We start from the raw sequence: 14,973 nt of genomic DNA, 5'->3' as shown, positions 1-14,973 counted from the left end.
GTTGGGGAGAGTCTAATGGAGCGGAGGAGTGCGTTCCACTGAGGGGTGCAGCACGGGCATAGTCTTAACTTCAGGTGTATCAAACCTTTAAGAGAGATAACACACCAGACAATCAGCTCCTAGCAGCCAGGTGGCAGGCTGTGTGTGAGAGATGACAGGAGCTGATTGGTTGGTGCCTCATCTCCCCCTCAGTGTACCATGCAGCTGCCTCTATGTCAGTGCCTTTTCCAGCCTCTGGGTATGGGGGAGTGGCTGGCAGGGCATGCTGGGATTTGTAGCTCTGCAGGCTATGTATAGCGTGCCCTGTGTCACAGTGACAGCAATGTCACATGACTGGCTAAGGCCGGGGAGGGGGAGGGTGGGGAAGGGTTATATAGGAAGGAGGGAGGCTGGAAGCCTGCAATGTTTCTGAGGAAGCTGCTGCACAAGCTGAGACCGGCTACACACAGCACCATGAGCAGAGGTGAGGATCTGAGGTGGTCTTACCATACAGGCTCTGTGACTGCAGCTTGTAGTCAGCCAACCGCAGAGCATTCCTCCCAACATGACTCTCCGAGAGGACACAACTGCACACAATGCTCTGCTCCTGGGCTTCCTCTGAATGTATGATTGCAGACACCTGTGCTAACATAGGGAATGGATAAAACAGGTGTTAGCACAGGTGATGGTAATCATACAGTAAGAGGGAAGAGCAGGAGTAGAGCATTGTGTCCTCCTGGAGAGGTCATGTTGGGAGGTATGACACAGGTATGAGCACTGGGTCAGTATTAGGATACAGCACAGGTGATGGTAATCATACAGTAAGAGGGAAGAGCAGGAGCAGAGCATTGTGTCCTCCTGGAGAGGTCATGTTGGGAGGTATGACATAGGTATGAGCACTGGGTCAGTATTAGGATACAGCACAGGTGATGGTGATCATACAGTAAGAGGGAAGAGCAGGAGCAGAGCATTGTGTCCTCCTGGAGAGGTCATGTTGGGAGGTATGACATAGGTATGAGCACTGGGTCAGTATTAGGATACAGCACAGGTGATGGTAATCATACAGTAAGAGGGAAGTGCAGGAGCAGAGCATTGTGTCCTCCTGGAGAGGTCATGTTGGGAGGTATGAGCACTGGGTCAGTATTAGGGTACAGCACAGGTGATGGTAATCATACAGTAAGAGGGAAGAGCAGGAGCAGAGCATTGTGTCCTCCTGGAGAGGTCATGTTGGGAGGTATGACATAGGTATGAGCACTGGGTCAGTATTAGGGTACAGCACAGGTGATGGTAATCATACAGTAAGAGGGAAGAGCAGGAGCAGAGCATTGTGTCCCCCTGGAGAGGGTCATGTTGGGAGGTATGATATAGGTATGAGCACTGGTATAGTATTGGGGTACAGCACAGGTGATGGTAATCATACAGTAAGAGGGAAGAGCAGGAGCAGAGCATTGTGGCCTCCTGGAGAGGGTCATGTTGGGAGGTATGACATAGGTATGAGCACTGGGTCAGTATTGTGGTACAGCACAGGTGATGGCAATCATACAGTAAGAGGGAAGAGCAGGAGCAGAGCATTGTGTCCTCCTGGAGAGGTCATGTTGGGAGGTATGACATAGTTATGAGCACTGGGTCAGTATTAGGGTACAGCACAGGTGATAGTAATCATACAGTAAGAGGGAAGAGCAGGAGCAGAGCATTGTGTCCTCCTGGAGAAGTCATGTTGGGAGATATGACATAGGTATGAGCACTGGGTCAGTATTAGGGTACAGCACAGGTGATGGTAATCATACAGTAAGAGGGAAGAGCAGGAGCAGAGCATTGTGTCCTCCTGGAGAGGTCATGTTGGGAGGTATGACATAGGTATAAACACTGGGTCAGTATTAGGGTACAGCACAGGTGATGGTAATCATATAGTAAGAGCAGGAGCAGAGCATTGTGTCCTCCTGGAGAGATCATGTTGGGAGGTATGACATAGGTATGAGCACTGGGTCAGTATTAGGGTACAGCACAGGTGATGGTAATCATACAGTAAGAGGGAAGAGCAGGAGCAGAGCATTGTGTCCTCCTGGAGAGGTCATGTTGGGAGGTATGACATAGGTATGAGCACTGGGTCAGTATTAGGGTACAGCACAGGTGATGGTAATCATACAGTAAGAGGGAAGAGCAGGAGCAGAGCATTGTGTCCTCCTGGAGAGGTCATGTTGGGAGGTATGACATAGGTATGAGCACTGGGTCAGTATTAGGGTACAGGACAGGTGATGGTAATCATACAGTAAGAGGGAAGAGCAGGAGCAGAGCATTGTGTCCTCCTGGAGAGGTCATGTTAGGAGGTATGACATAGGTATGAGCACTGGGTCAGTATTGGGGTACAGCACAGGTGATGGTAATCATACAGTAAGAGGGAAGAGCAGGAGCAGAGCATTGTGTCCTCCTGGAGAGGGTCATGTTGGGAGGTATGACATAGGTATGAGCACTGGGTCAGTATTGTGGTACAGCACAGGTGATGGCAATCATACAGTAAGAGGGAAGAGCAGGAGCAGAGCATTGTGTCCTCCTGGAGAGGTCATGTTGGGAGGTATGACATAGTTATGAGCACTGGGTCAGTATTAGGGTACAGCACAGGTGATGGTAATCATACAGTAAGAGGGAAGAGCAGGAGCAGAGCATTGTGTCCTCCTGGAGAAGTCATGTTGGGAGGTATGAGCACTGGGTCAGTATTAGGGTACAGCACAGGTGATGGTAATCATACAGTAAGAGGGAAGAGCAGGAGCAGAGCATTGTGTCCTCCTGGAGAGGTCATGTTGGGAGGTATGACATAGGTATGAGCACTGGGTCAGTATTAGGGTACAGCACAGGTGATGGTAATCATACAGTAAGAGGGAAGAGCAGGAGCAGAGCATTGTGTCCTCCTGGAGAGGACATGTTGGGAGGTATGACATAGGTATGAGCACTGGGTCAGTATTAGGGTACAGGACAGGTGATGGTAATCATACAGTAAGAGGGAAGAGCAGGAGCAGAGCATTGTGTCCTCCTGGAGAGGTCATGTTGGGAGGTATGACATAGGTATGAGCACTGGGTCAGTATTAGGGTACAGGACAGGTGATGGTAATCATACAGTAAGAGGGAAGAGCAGGAGCAGAGCATTGTTTCCTCCTGGAGAGGGTCATGTTGGGAGGTATGACATAGGTATGAGCACTGGGTCAGTATTAGGGTACAGCACAGGTGATGGTAATCATACAGTAAGAGGGAAGAGCAGGAGCAGAGCATTGTGTCCTCCTGGAGAGCTCATGTTGGGAGGTATGACCTAGGTATGAGCACAGGGTCAGTATTAGGGTACAGCACAGGTGATGGTAATTATACAGTAAGAGGGAAGAGCAGGAGCAGAGCATTGTGTCCTCCTGGAGAAGTCATGTTGGGAGGTATGAGCACTGGGTCAGTATTAGGGTACAGCACAGGTGATGGTAATCATACAGTAAGACGGAAGTGCAGGAGCAGAGCATTGTGTCCTCCTGGAGAGGTCATGTTGGGAGGTATGACATAGGTATGAGCACTGGGTCAGTATTAGGGTACAGCACAGGTGATAGTAATCATACAGTAAGAGGGAAGAGCAGGAGCAGAGCATTGTGTCCTCCTGGAGAGGGTCATGTTGGGAGGTATGACATAGGTATGAGCACTGGGTCAGTATTAGGGTACAGCACAGGTGATGGTAATCATACAGTAAGAGGGAAGAGCAGGAGCAGAGCATTGTGTCCTCCTGGAGAGGTCATGTTGGGAGGTATGACATAGGTATGAGCACTGGGTCAGTATTAGGGTACAGCACAGGTGATGGTAATCATACAGTAAGAGGGAAGAGCAGGAGCAGAGCATTGTGTCCTCCTGGAGAGGTCATGTTGGGAGGTATGACATAGGTATGAGCACTGGGTCAGTATTAGGGTACAGCACAGGTGATGGTAATCATACAGTAAGAGCAGGAGCAGAGCATTGTGTCCTCCTGGAGAGATCATGTTGGGAGGTATGATATAGGTATGAGCACTGGGTCAGTATTAGGGTACAGCACAGGTGTTGGTAATCATACAGTAAGAGGGAAGAGCAGGAGCAGAGCATTGTGTCCTCCTGGAGAGGTCATGTTGGGAGGTATGACATAGGTATGAGCACTGGGTCAGTATTAGGGTACAGGACAGGTGATGGTAATCATACAGTAAGAGGGAAGAGCAGGAGCAGAGCATTGTGTCCTCCTGGAGAGGTCATGTTGGGAGGTATGACATAGGTATGAGCACTGGGTCAGTATTAGGGTACAGGACAGGTGATGGTAATCATACAGTAAGAGGGAAGAGCAGGAGCAGAGCATTGTGTCCTCCTGGAGAGGTCATGTTGGGAGGTATGATATAGGTATGAGCACTGGGTCAGTATTGGGGTACAGCACAGGTGATGGTAATCATACAGTAAGAGGGAAGAGCAGGAGCAGAGCATTGTGTCCTCCTGGAGAGGTCATGTTAGGAGGTATGACATAGGTATGAGCACTGGGTCAGTATTGGGGTACAGCACAGGTGATGGTAATCATACAGTAAGAGGGAAGAGCAGGAGCAGAGCATTGTGGCCTCCTGGAGAGGTCATGTTGGGAGGTATGACATAGTTATGAGCACTGGGTCAGTATTAGGGTACAGCACAGGTGATGGTAATCATACAGTAAGAGGGAAGAGCAGGAGCAGAGCATTGTGTCCTCCTGGAGAAGTCATGTTGGGAGGTATGAGCACTGGGTCAGTATTAGGGTACAGCACAGGTGATGGTAATCATACAGTAAGAGGGAAGAGCAGGACCAGAGCATTGTGTCCTCCTGGAGAGGTCATGTTGGGAGGTATGACATAGTTATGAGCACTGGGTCAGTATTAGGGTACAGCACAGGTGATGGTAATCATACAGTAAGAGGGAAGAGCAGGAGCAGAGCATTGTGTCCTCCTGGAGAAGTCATGTTGGGAGGTATGAGCACTGGGTCAGTATTAGGGTACAGCACAGGTGATGGTAATCATACAGTAAGAGGGAAGAGCAGGAGCAGAGCATTGTGTCCTCCTGGAGAGGTCATGTTGGGAGGTATGACATAGGTATGAGCACTGGGTCAGTATTAGGGTACAGGACAGGTGATAGTAATCATACAGTAAGAGGGAAGAGCAGGAGCAGAGCATTGTGTCCTCCTGGAGAGGGTCATGTTGAGAGGTATGACATAGGTATGAGCACTGGGTCAGTATTAGGGTACAGCACAGGTGATGGTAATCATACAGTAAGAGGGAAGAGCAGGAGCAGAGCATTGTGTCCTCCTGGAGAGGTCATGTTGGGAGGTATGACATAGGTATGAGCACTGGGTCAGTATTAGGGTACAGGACAGGTGATGGTAATCATACAGTAAGAGGGAAGAGCAGGAGCAGAGCATTGTGTCCTCCTGGAGAGATCATGTTGGGAGGTATGACATAACTATGAGCACTGGGTCAGTATTAGGGTACAGCACAGGTGATGGTAATCATACAGTAAGAGGGAAGAGCAGGAGCAGAGCATTGTGTCCTCCTGGAGAGGTCATGTTGGGAGGTATGACATAGGTATGAGCACTGGGTCAGTATTAGGGTACAGCACAGGTGATGGTAATAATACAGTAAGAGGGAAGCGCAGGAGCAGAGCATTGTGTCCTCCTGGAGAGGTCATGTTGGGAGATATGACATAGGTATGAGCACTGGGTCAGTATTAGGGTACAGCACAGGTGATGGCAATCGTACAGTAAGAGGGAAGAGCAGGAGCAGAGCATTGTGTCCTCCTGGAGAGGTCATGTTGGGAGGTATGACATAGGTATGAGCACTGGGTCAGTATTAGGGTACAGCACAGGTGATGGTAATCATACAGTAAGAGGGAAGAGCAGGAGCAGAGCATTGTGTCCTCCTGGAGAGGTCATGTTGGGAGGTATGACATAGGTATAAACACTGGGTCAGTATTAGGGTACAGCACAGGTGATGGTAATCATACAGTAAGAGCAGGAGCAGAGCATTGTGTCCTCCTGGAGAGGTAATGTTGGGAGGTATGACATAGGTATGAGCACTGGGTCAGTATTAGGGTACAGTACAGGTGATGGTAATTATACAGTAAGAGGGAAGAGCAGGAGCAGAGCATTGTGTCCTCCTGGAGAGGTCATGTTGGGAGATATGATATAGGTATGAGCACTGGGTCAGTATTAGGGTACAGCACAGGTGATGGTAATCATACAGTAAGAGGGAAGAGCAGGAGCAGAGCATTGTGTCCTCCTGGAGAGGGTCATGTTGGGAGGTATGACATAGGTATGAGCACTGGGTCAGTATTAGGGTACAGCATAGGTGATGGTAATCATACAGTAAGAGGGAAGAGCAGGAGCAGAGCATTGTGTCCTCCTGGAGAGGTCATGTTGGGAGGTATGACATAGGTATGAGCACTGGGTCAGTATTAGGGTACAGCACAGGTGATGGTAATCATACAGTAAGAGGGAAGAGCAGGAGCAGAGCATTGTGTCCTCCTGGAGAGGTCATGTTGGGAGGTATGACATAGGTATGAGCACTGGGTCAGTATTAGGGTACAGGACAGGTGATGGTAATCATACAGTAAGAGGGAAGAGCAGGAGCAGAGCATTGTGTCCTCCTGGAGAGGGTCATGTTAGGAGGTATGACATAGGTATGAGCACTGGGTCAGTATTGGGGTACAGCACAGGTGATGGTAATCATACAGTAAGAGAGAAGAGCAGGAGCAGAGCATTGTGTCCTCCTGGAGAGGGTCATGTTGGGAGGTATGACATAGGTATGAGCACTGGGTCAGTATTGTGGTACAGCACAGGTGATGGCAATCATACAGTAAGAGGGAAGAGCAGGAGCAGAGCATTGTGTCCTCCTGGAGAGGTCATGTTGGGAGGTATGACATAGTTATGAGCACTGGGTCAGTATTAGGGTACAGCACAGGTGATGGTAATCATACAGTAAGAGGGAAGAGCAGGAGCAGAGCATTGTGTCCTCCTGGAGAAGTCATGTTGGGAGGTATGAGCACTGGGTCAGTATTAGGGTACAGCACAGGTGATGGTAATCATACAGTAAGAGGGAAGAGCAGGAGCAGAGCATTGTGTCCTCCTGGAGAGGTCATGTTGGGAGGTATGACATAGTTATGAGCACTGGGTCAGTATTAGGGTACAGCACAGGTGATGGTAATCATACAGTAAGAGGGAAGAGCAGGAGCAGAGCATTGTGTCCTCCTGGAGAGGTCATGTTGGGAGGTATGACATAGGTATGAGCACTGGGTCAGTATTAGGGTACAGCACAGGTGATGGTAATCATACAGTAAGAGGGAAGAGCAGGAGCAGAGCATTGTGTCCTCCTGGAGAGGTCATGTTGGGAGGTATGACATAGTTATGAGCACTGGGTCAGTATTAGGGTACAGCACAGGTGATGGTAATCATACAGTAAGAGGGAAGAGCAGGAGCAGAGCATTGTGTCCTCCTGGAGAAGTCATGTTGGGAGGTATGAGCACTGGGTCAGTATTAGGGTACAGCACAGGTGATGGTAATCATACAGTAAGAGGGAAGAGCAGGAGCAGAGCATTGTGTCCTCCTGGAGAGGTCATGTTGGGAGGTATGACATAGGTATGAGCACTGGGTCAGTATTAGGGTACAGCACAGGTGATGGTAATCATACAGTAAGAGGGAAGAGCAGGAGCAGAGCATTGTGTCCTCCTGGAGAGGACATGTTGGGAGGTATGACATAGGTATGAGCACTGGGTCAGTATCAGGGTACAGCACAGGTGATGGTAATCATACAGTAAGAGGGAAGAGCAGGAGCAGAGCATTGTGTCCTCCTGGAGAGGACATGTTGGGAGGTATGACATAGGTATGAGCACTGGGTCAGTATTAGGGTACAGCACAGGTGATGGTAATCATACAGTAAGAGGGAAGAGCAGGAGCAGAGCATTGTGTCCTCCTGGAGAGGTCATGTTGGGAGGTATGACATAGGTATGAGCACTGGGTCAGTATTAGGGTACAGGACAGGTGATGATAATCATACAGTAAGAGGGAAGAGCAGGAGCAGAGCATTGTGTCCTCCTGGAGAGGACATGTTGGGAGGTATGACATAGGTATGAGCACTGGGTCAGTATTAGGGTACAGCACAGGTGATGGTAATCATACAGTAAGAGGGAAGAGCAGAGCATTGTGTCCTCCTGGAGAGGGTCATGTTGGGAGGTATGACATAGGTATGAGCACTGGGTCAGTATTAGGGTACAGCACAGGTGATGGTAATCATACAGTAAGAGGGAAGAGCAGGAGCAGAGCATTGTGTCCTCCTGGAGAGGTCATGTTGGGAGGTATGACATAGGTATGAGCAGTGGATCAGTGTTAGGGTACAGCACAGGTGATGGTAATCATACAGTAAGAGGGAAGAGCAGGAGTAGAGCATTGTGTCCTCCTGGAGAGGTCATGTTGGGAGGTATGACATAGGTATGAGCACTGGGTCAGTATTAGGGTACAGCACAGGTGATGGTAATCATACAGTAAGAGGGAAGAGCAGGAGCAGAGCATTGTGTCCTCTTGGAGAGGTCATGTTGGGAGGTATGACATAGGTATGAGCACTGGGTCAGTATTAGGGTACAGCACAGATGATGGTAATCATACAGTAAGAGGGAAGAGCAGGAGCAGAGCATTGTGTCCTCCTGGAGAGGTCATGTTGGGAGGTATGAGCACTGGGTCAGTATTAGAGTAAAGCACAGGTGATGGTAATCATACAGTAAGAGGGAAGAGCAGGAGCAGAGCATTGTGTCCTCCTGGAGAGGTCATGTTGGGAGGTATGACATAGGTATGAGCACTGGGTCAGTATTAGGGTACAGCACAGGTGATGGTAATCATACAGTAAGAGGGAAGAGCAGAAGCAGAGCATTGTGTCCTCCTGGAGAGGTCATGTTGGGAGGTATGACATAGGTATGAGCACTGGGTCAGTATTAGGGTACAGCACAGGTGATGGTAATCATACAGTAAGAGGGAAGAGCAGGAGCAGAGCATTGTGTCCTCCTGGAGAGGGTCATGTTGGGAGGTAGGACATAGGTATGAGCACTGGGTCAGTATTAGGGTACAGCACAGGTGATGGTAATTATACAGTAAGAGGGAAGAGCAGGAGCAGAGCATTGTGTCCTCCTGGAGAGGTCATGTTGGGAGGTATGACAGACTGTGTATCTCATATGTGTCCTCGTTAAAGGGATAGTATTGTAAGCACAATCTAGGGTAACTGTGCTAGTGCACGTGGGCGAGGGTCTGTGGTGAGAGTAACAATGCACAAGGGTGAGGGTCTGGGGTGAGAATAACAGTGCACGTGGGTGAGGGTGCAGAGTAAAAGTAATAATGCGAGGGTCTGGGGTGAGAATACTAATGCACGTGGGAGAGGGTCTGGAGTGAGAGTAACAATGCACGTGGGTTAGGGTCTGTGGTGAGAGTAATAATTCACGTGGGCGAGGGTCTGGGTTGAGAGTAAGAATGGATGAGGGTGAGGGTCCAGGGTAATAGTGATAATGCACATGAGCAAGCTCTGGGGTAACACGTAGGTACACTGGGAAGACAGCCGATGCAAGAGGTGCACAGGGAAGATAATGGATTTTGTGACATGGTATTGTTGTGATACATTGTGACCAGGAATAATAGGCGATCACAGTGACTCAGCAAGATGATCACAGTGATACACTGTGACCAGGAATAATAGACGATCACAGTGATACACTGTGACCAGGAATAAAAGACGATCACAGTGATACACTGTGACCAGGAATAAAAGACGATCACAGTGATACACTGTGACCAGGAATAAAAGACGATCACAGTGATACACTGTGACCAGGAATAAAAGACGATCACAGTGATACACTGTGACCAGGAATAATAGACGATCACAGTGATACACTGTGACCAGGAATAAAAGACGATCACAGTGATACACTGTGACCAGGAATAATAGACGATCACAGGGACTCAGCATTTTCCCCCTGACACGCTGTGCACATGGGGTGTGGTATATAACATGGGAATACCCGGGAACACCATACAATTTTGATCACACAGCAAGATGGTTCTACCATTTATAGTTAAAAATGAAGAGCAAAATGTCCAAGTTTAGCAATCCACAGACACTGCACACAGGGGGTCATTCCGAGTTGATCGTTCGCTGCTGTTTTTCACAGCAAAGCGATCAGGTTACTACTGCGCATGCGTATGCACCGCAATGGGCACGCACGACGTACGGGTACAAAGCGGATCGTTGCTGGGCGATGGTTTTATCGGGGAATCCATTCGCACAGCCGATCTGTCGAAGTCAAAAATATTACATACAAACTCCAAACAGATGGTTCCATGTGCGTGCGCATACACGCAGTGTGCACAGCGATATATGGTAGCCTACGCATTCACACAGACACGCCACAAAGATATATTCAACACATAATTCATACAACACATAAATGAAACATGTCCAGCACCAGACATTATAATGTATTTATATAGGAGAGTTATAACATTACATATATATATATATATATATATATATATATATATATATATATAGAATCAGCAGGAAATAACGAGGCGGCACTCTGAGTCTTGTAAAACAGCAAACCATGTAATAGTGCAGATCAACGTTTCGGGGTTTCCCCCTTTGTCAGGATTAGTGCAATGTAACAAACAGTGTGTTTAAATACAACTTACCCCCTCTTCAGAACATCCCCTCTGGCCGGTGCCGCTGGCCGCGCCGTCCCGGTCTTCAGACTGACGTCACCAGCGTCTCACAGGAAGTGACATGCCGGCGCCGGGAGGTGCGTCCATAGCAACCCAGCCTGACAACCAAACATAAATATCGTTGTGAAACAGTGCCGTGAAAAACATCAAATGAGACACGGCTTTGTGACAAAACCACTTATACGAGCTGCCATATATTAGCTGTTGCATCAACAGTATTAAAAATGTTTCCACCATATAGACATGACTTAATCTGTGCAAAACATATTATAACTCCATTCAGGATAAAATACCCATATTAAAAGCTAAACCCCTGTTAGATACCAAGGAAACCCCACTGTAACAACCTATAGAAATGGAATAGCACTAACCTTCCCTTATCTTTATATGTAAATCTTCAGTTCCAGGTAAGTTCGCCCCCTATATAAACTGGGGGAATATGTTGCCAGTCTCATCCATCCTAACGCGCATATGCTGTTATCTCTATCGCGTACTAATGGGGACTGGTCGTGTGAAAATTTAGTCACGGATTAAACCATCGACCGCCTATGCTGTTAAATAAAATGAATTAAACCGAGATTATCATTCAGGCCTGCAGGTGTAAGAGTGTTTAGTCTATGAATCCACATCCATTCTAACTGTAGGAGCTTTCTTCCCCTGTCGCCCCCCCCTCAAATATTCTGGCACGTGGTCAACGATTCTGTGTTTAAAGGTGGCCATGGTGTGCCTGTACTCAAGAAAATGTTTAGCAACAGGTTGATCCCCTTTGCCTAAAGCAAGGGCATTTCTTATGGCCAACCTGTGCTGTGCCATCCTTATTTTAGACTGGCACTCGGTTTTTCCGATATAATACCTGCCACAAGGGCAAATGATCGCATAAACCACATATTTGGTGGTACAGGTCAGGGGCCATCTGATGGAAAACTTCTTGCCTGAACATGGGTGCACGATGTGATCTCCCACAGACATGTGAGAGCACGTCGTGCATCCTGTACACTTGAAACAGACATTTTTGCGTTTCAAAAAATGCTCCGGTGTTACTTTGAACTTAGCCATATCAGTTTTCACTACCATATCTTTGATACTCCGGCCCCTGACATAACTAGGCATGACCCGTTGGTGGCGAAACATCGGTAATTCCGGATCAGTGGCTACCAGGGGCCATAGTTTTTTTACTTCCTTACGTACCTGATTACTGTGAACATCAAATTCACAGACCCAGGGAATAACACCCACCAGTTCTTTCACTCTTTTGGGTTTCAGGCACTCGTCTCTATTCATTTTTTCTGCTTTCCCTCTGGATTGAGCCAATAATTCTCGTGGGTAGCCTCTGGCTCTCAGTCTAAGCTCCATCTCATCTAATTGTTTATCCCTCTGTTGTGTGCAACTGTTACTTTTACACACTCTCAAAAATTGAGAGTAGGGCACACTTCTTACCGTGGATGCTGGATGACAGCTGTCGTACCTCAGGAGGGTGTTCCGGTCAGTTGGTTTTTTAAACAAAGACGTCACCAACTGGCCTTCCCAGATTTTAATCTTGAGGTCTAAGAAGCAGATTTCACTACAGCTGCTACTCATAGTTAATTTTACTGGGCTATCTGTGTTGTTATGCTCCGAGACAATGTCTTCCAAGTCTCCCACCTCTCCATGCCACATCAAGAGCAGGTCATCTATGTATCTATAATATAAAAATAGTCTGCTGGATATCCTGCTGTCAATGAAAAAAAGGTTACGCTCTACCTCCCACATGAACACATTCGCAAACGAGGGTGCCACGGAAGATCCCATGGCACACCCCGTTAGCTGCCTATAGAATTGCCCATCAAAGCTGAAGAAATTATGAGTTAAAGTAAAATTCAGTAGTGCCATAAAAAAATCTATATCTGGGCCCACATATTCAGTGTTGCCTGTGATCAGTTGTCTGACCGCGTGCAGCCCCTGCCCATGGGGAATACAAGTATACAAACTTGTTACGTCAATGGTAGCTAATGTGATATCTACCGGAATCTGCTCAAATGATGAGAACTTATGTAGTAACGTAGTTGAATCTTTGAGGTGAGTGAATGTACCCTGTATACAGGGTTGCAAATAACTATCTAAAAAGATCGCAATTGGTTCGCACAGAGACCCCCGGGCAGATATAATCGGTCTGCCAGGTGGTCTCTGCGCGTCCTTATGGATCTTAGGGATGGTATAAAACAAGGGTGACACCGGATGTTCAGTCACCAATTTCTGGAACACTTCGCCTGAAATAATTTCCTCATCCCTTGCTTGCTGCAAGATACATTTTAATTCAGTTAAGTATTTAGATGAAGGGTCATGGGGTAACTTTTCATACGTCTGTCCATCACTGAGGAGCCTCTGGCATTAGGCTTTATAGTCCGCCACCTCCTGGATCACTATGGCTCCTCCCTTATCCGCATTACGGATCACAATGTCCTTTCTCTTACTCAACTCTTGAAGAGCTTCTCTTTCTTCTTGCTGTAAATTATGATGTCTTGGAGGCTGCTCCCTACTGCTAGTAGCCTCCAACATCCTATGGAATGTCCTGAGTGAGGCATTGTGGGAAATCGGATCAAACCGAGACTTGGGGCCTAATTTTTGGATCCTGGGGGGTAAAGGTGCTTTTTGTTTGGACGGTGGTTGTTTGCTAAAGTGTTCTTTCAATTTTAAAGTGCGGTGCAGCCTGAAGGTATTCACCTTCCATTTGAAATCATCCCCATAATTCGTGGGTACAAATGAAAGCCCTCTGCTAAGGACTTTTGTTTCTGTAGGAGAGAGTGGAGTTTTTGACAGGTTGAATATTAGAGTTTCTTCGCCCTGGACAGAACAAAAGACAGAACCCGGCCCAAGCTGCCCAGGGCGAAGAAACTCTAATATTCAACCTATCAAAAACTCCACTCTCTCCTACAGAAACGAAAGTCCTTAGCAGAGGGCTTTCATTTGTACCCACGAATTATGGGGATGATTTCAAATGGAAGGTGAATACCTTCAGGCTGCACCGCACTTTAAAATTGAAAGAACACTTTAGCAAACAACCACCGTCCAAACAAAAAGCACCTGCAGCTCTTTATCCGCAACTACGTTCTTGAACCATCGTGCTCCAGCCACAGTTCTCTACCTCAGCCCTGTACATAATAAATACTATTCATTGACTTTCAACCCCGCCTACGTTCTTCATTGCTCCGTGTCCCATGCGAAGGAACTATATCCAACCCCCTCATCTTGTTCACCCACAGCCATCTACCTCCTCTGGCAAATCTCAGCTGCTGGATCCTCAAACTTTGTTAGACGTGACAAGGCTGATGTGATCGCAGCGGCTGAGCAACTCGGAAACTGCAAAGAAAACGTTTTTTGTCCCGCTCAGCTGCGCAGGCGATCGCACACTTGCAAAGCGAAAATACACTCCCCCGTGGGCGGCGACTAAAGGTAGCTAGTGAGCGATCAACTCAGAATGACCCCCAATATGCAGTATATTTACTAAGATGCGGGTGTTTAGAAGTGGCGATGTTGCCCGTAGTAACCAGATACTACTTGGCATTTATCTAGCACATTCTAGACCATAATATCTAGAATTTGATTGGTTACTATGAGCAACATCTCCACTCCTAAAAACCTGCTCTTTAGAAAATACAACCCCTATCATTATGCAGTCAGTAACCTGGCACGTGTCGGGTAACATCATCCTGCCCCAACAAGTGTTAGCTCCTAGGGCAAGTGGCTAATTTATCCAGCCCCTTATATGATTACATGAATCCCAGCTATGTAACAAAAGTCTACTTCCAGTGGAACAGCGACCGCAGCGTATTACTGGAACAGCGGAACAGCGACCGCAGCGTATTACTGGAACAGCGGAACAGCGACCGCAGCGTATTACTGGAACAGCGGAACAGCGACCGCAGCGTATTACTGGAACAGCGGAACAGCGACCGCAGCGTATTACTGGAACAGCGGAACAGCGACCGCAGCGTATTACTGGAACAGCGGAACAGCGACCGCAGCGTATTACTGGGACAGCGACCACAGCGTATTACTGGGACAGCGGAACAGCGACCGCAGCGTATTACTGGAACAGCGGAACAGCGACCGCAGCGTATTACTGGAACAGCGGAACAGCGACCGCAGCGTATTACTGGAACAGCGGAACAGCGACCGCAGCGTATTACTGGAACAGCGACCGCAGCGTATTACTGGGACAGCGGAACAGCGACCACAGCGTATTACTGGAACAGCGGAAC

General features: G+C 47.8%; 1 protein-coding gene across 1 annotated transcript in view; it reads left to right on the top strand.

The window, feature by feature from the left end:
• Positions 1 to 382: 382 nt before the first annotated feature.
• Positions 383 to 14,973, top strand: part of TSTD1 (thiosulfate sulfurtransferase like domain containing 1) — a 34,170-nt gene continuing 19,579 nt past the window's right edge. The window contains exon 1 of the mRNA XM_063948727.1: positions 383 to 463. Within this exon, the coding sequence (XP_063804797.1) occupies positions 403 to 463 (61 nt within the window). The 5' untranslated portion in view covers positions 383 to 402. The remainder of the gene's footprint in view (positions 464 to 14,973) is intronic.

This window comes from Pseudophryne corroboree (genome assembly GCF_028390025.1).
Source record: "Pseudophryne corroboree isolate aPseCor3 chromosome 12 unlocalized genomic scaffold, aPseCor3.hap2 SUPER_12_unloc_3, whole genome shotgun sequence".
NCBI classification, from domain to species: Eukaryota; Metazoa; Chordata; class Amphibia; order Anura; family Myobatrachidae; genus Pseudophryne; species Pseudophryne corroboree.
Note: the sequence above shows the minus strand (reverse complement) of the source record. Positions and strands in the feature narration are given on the sequence as shown.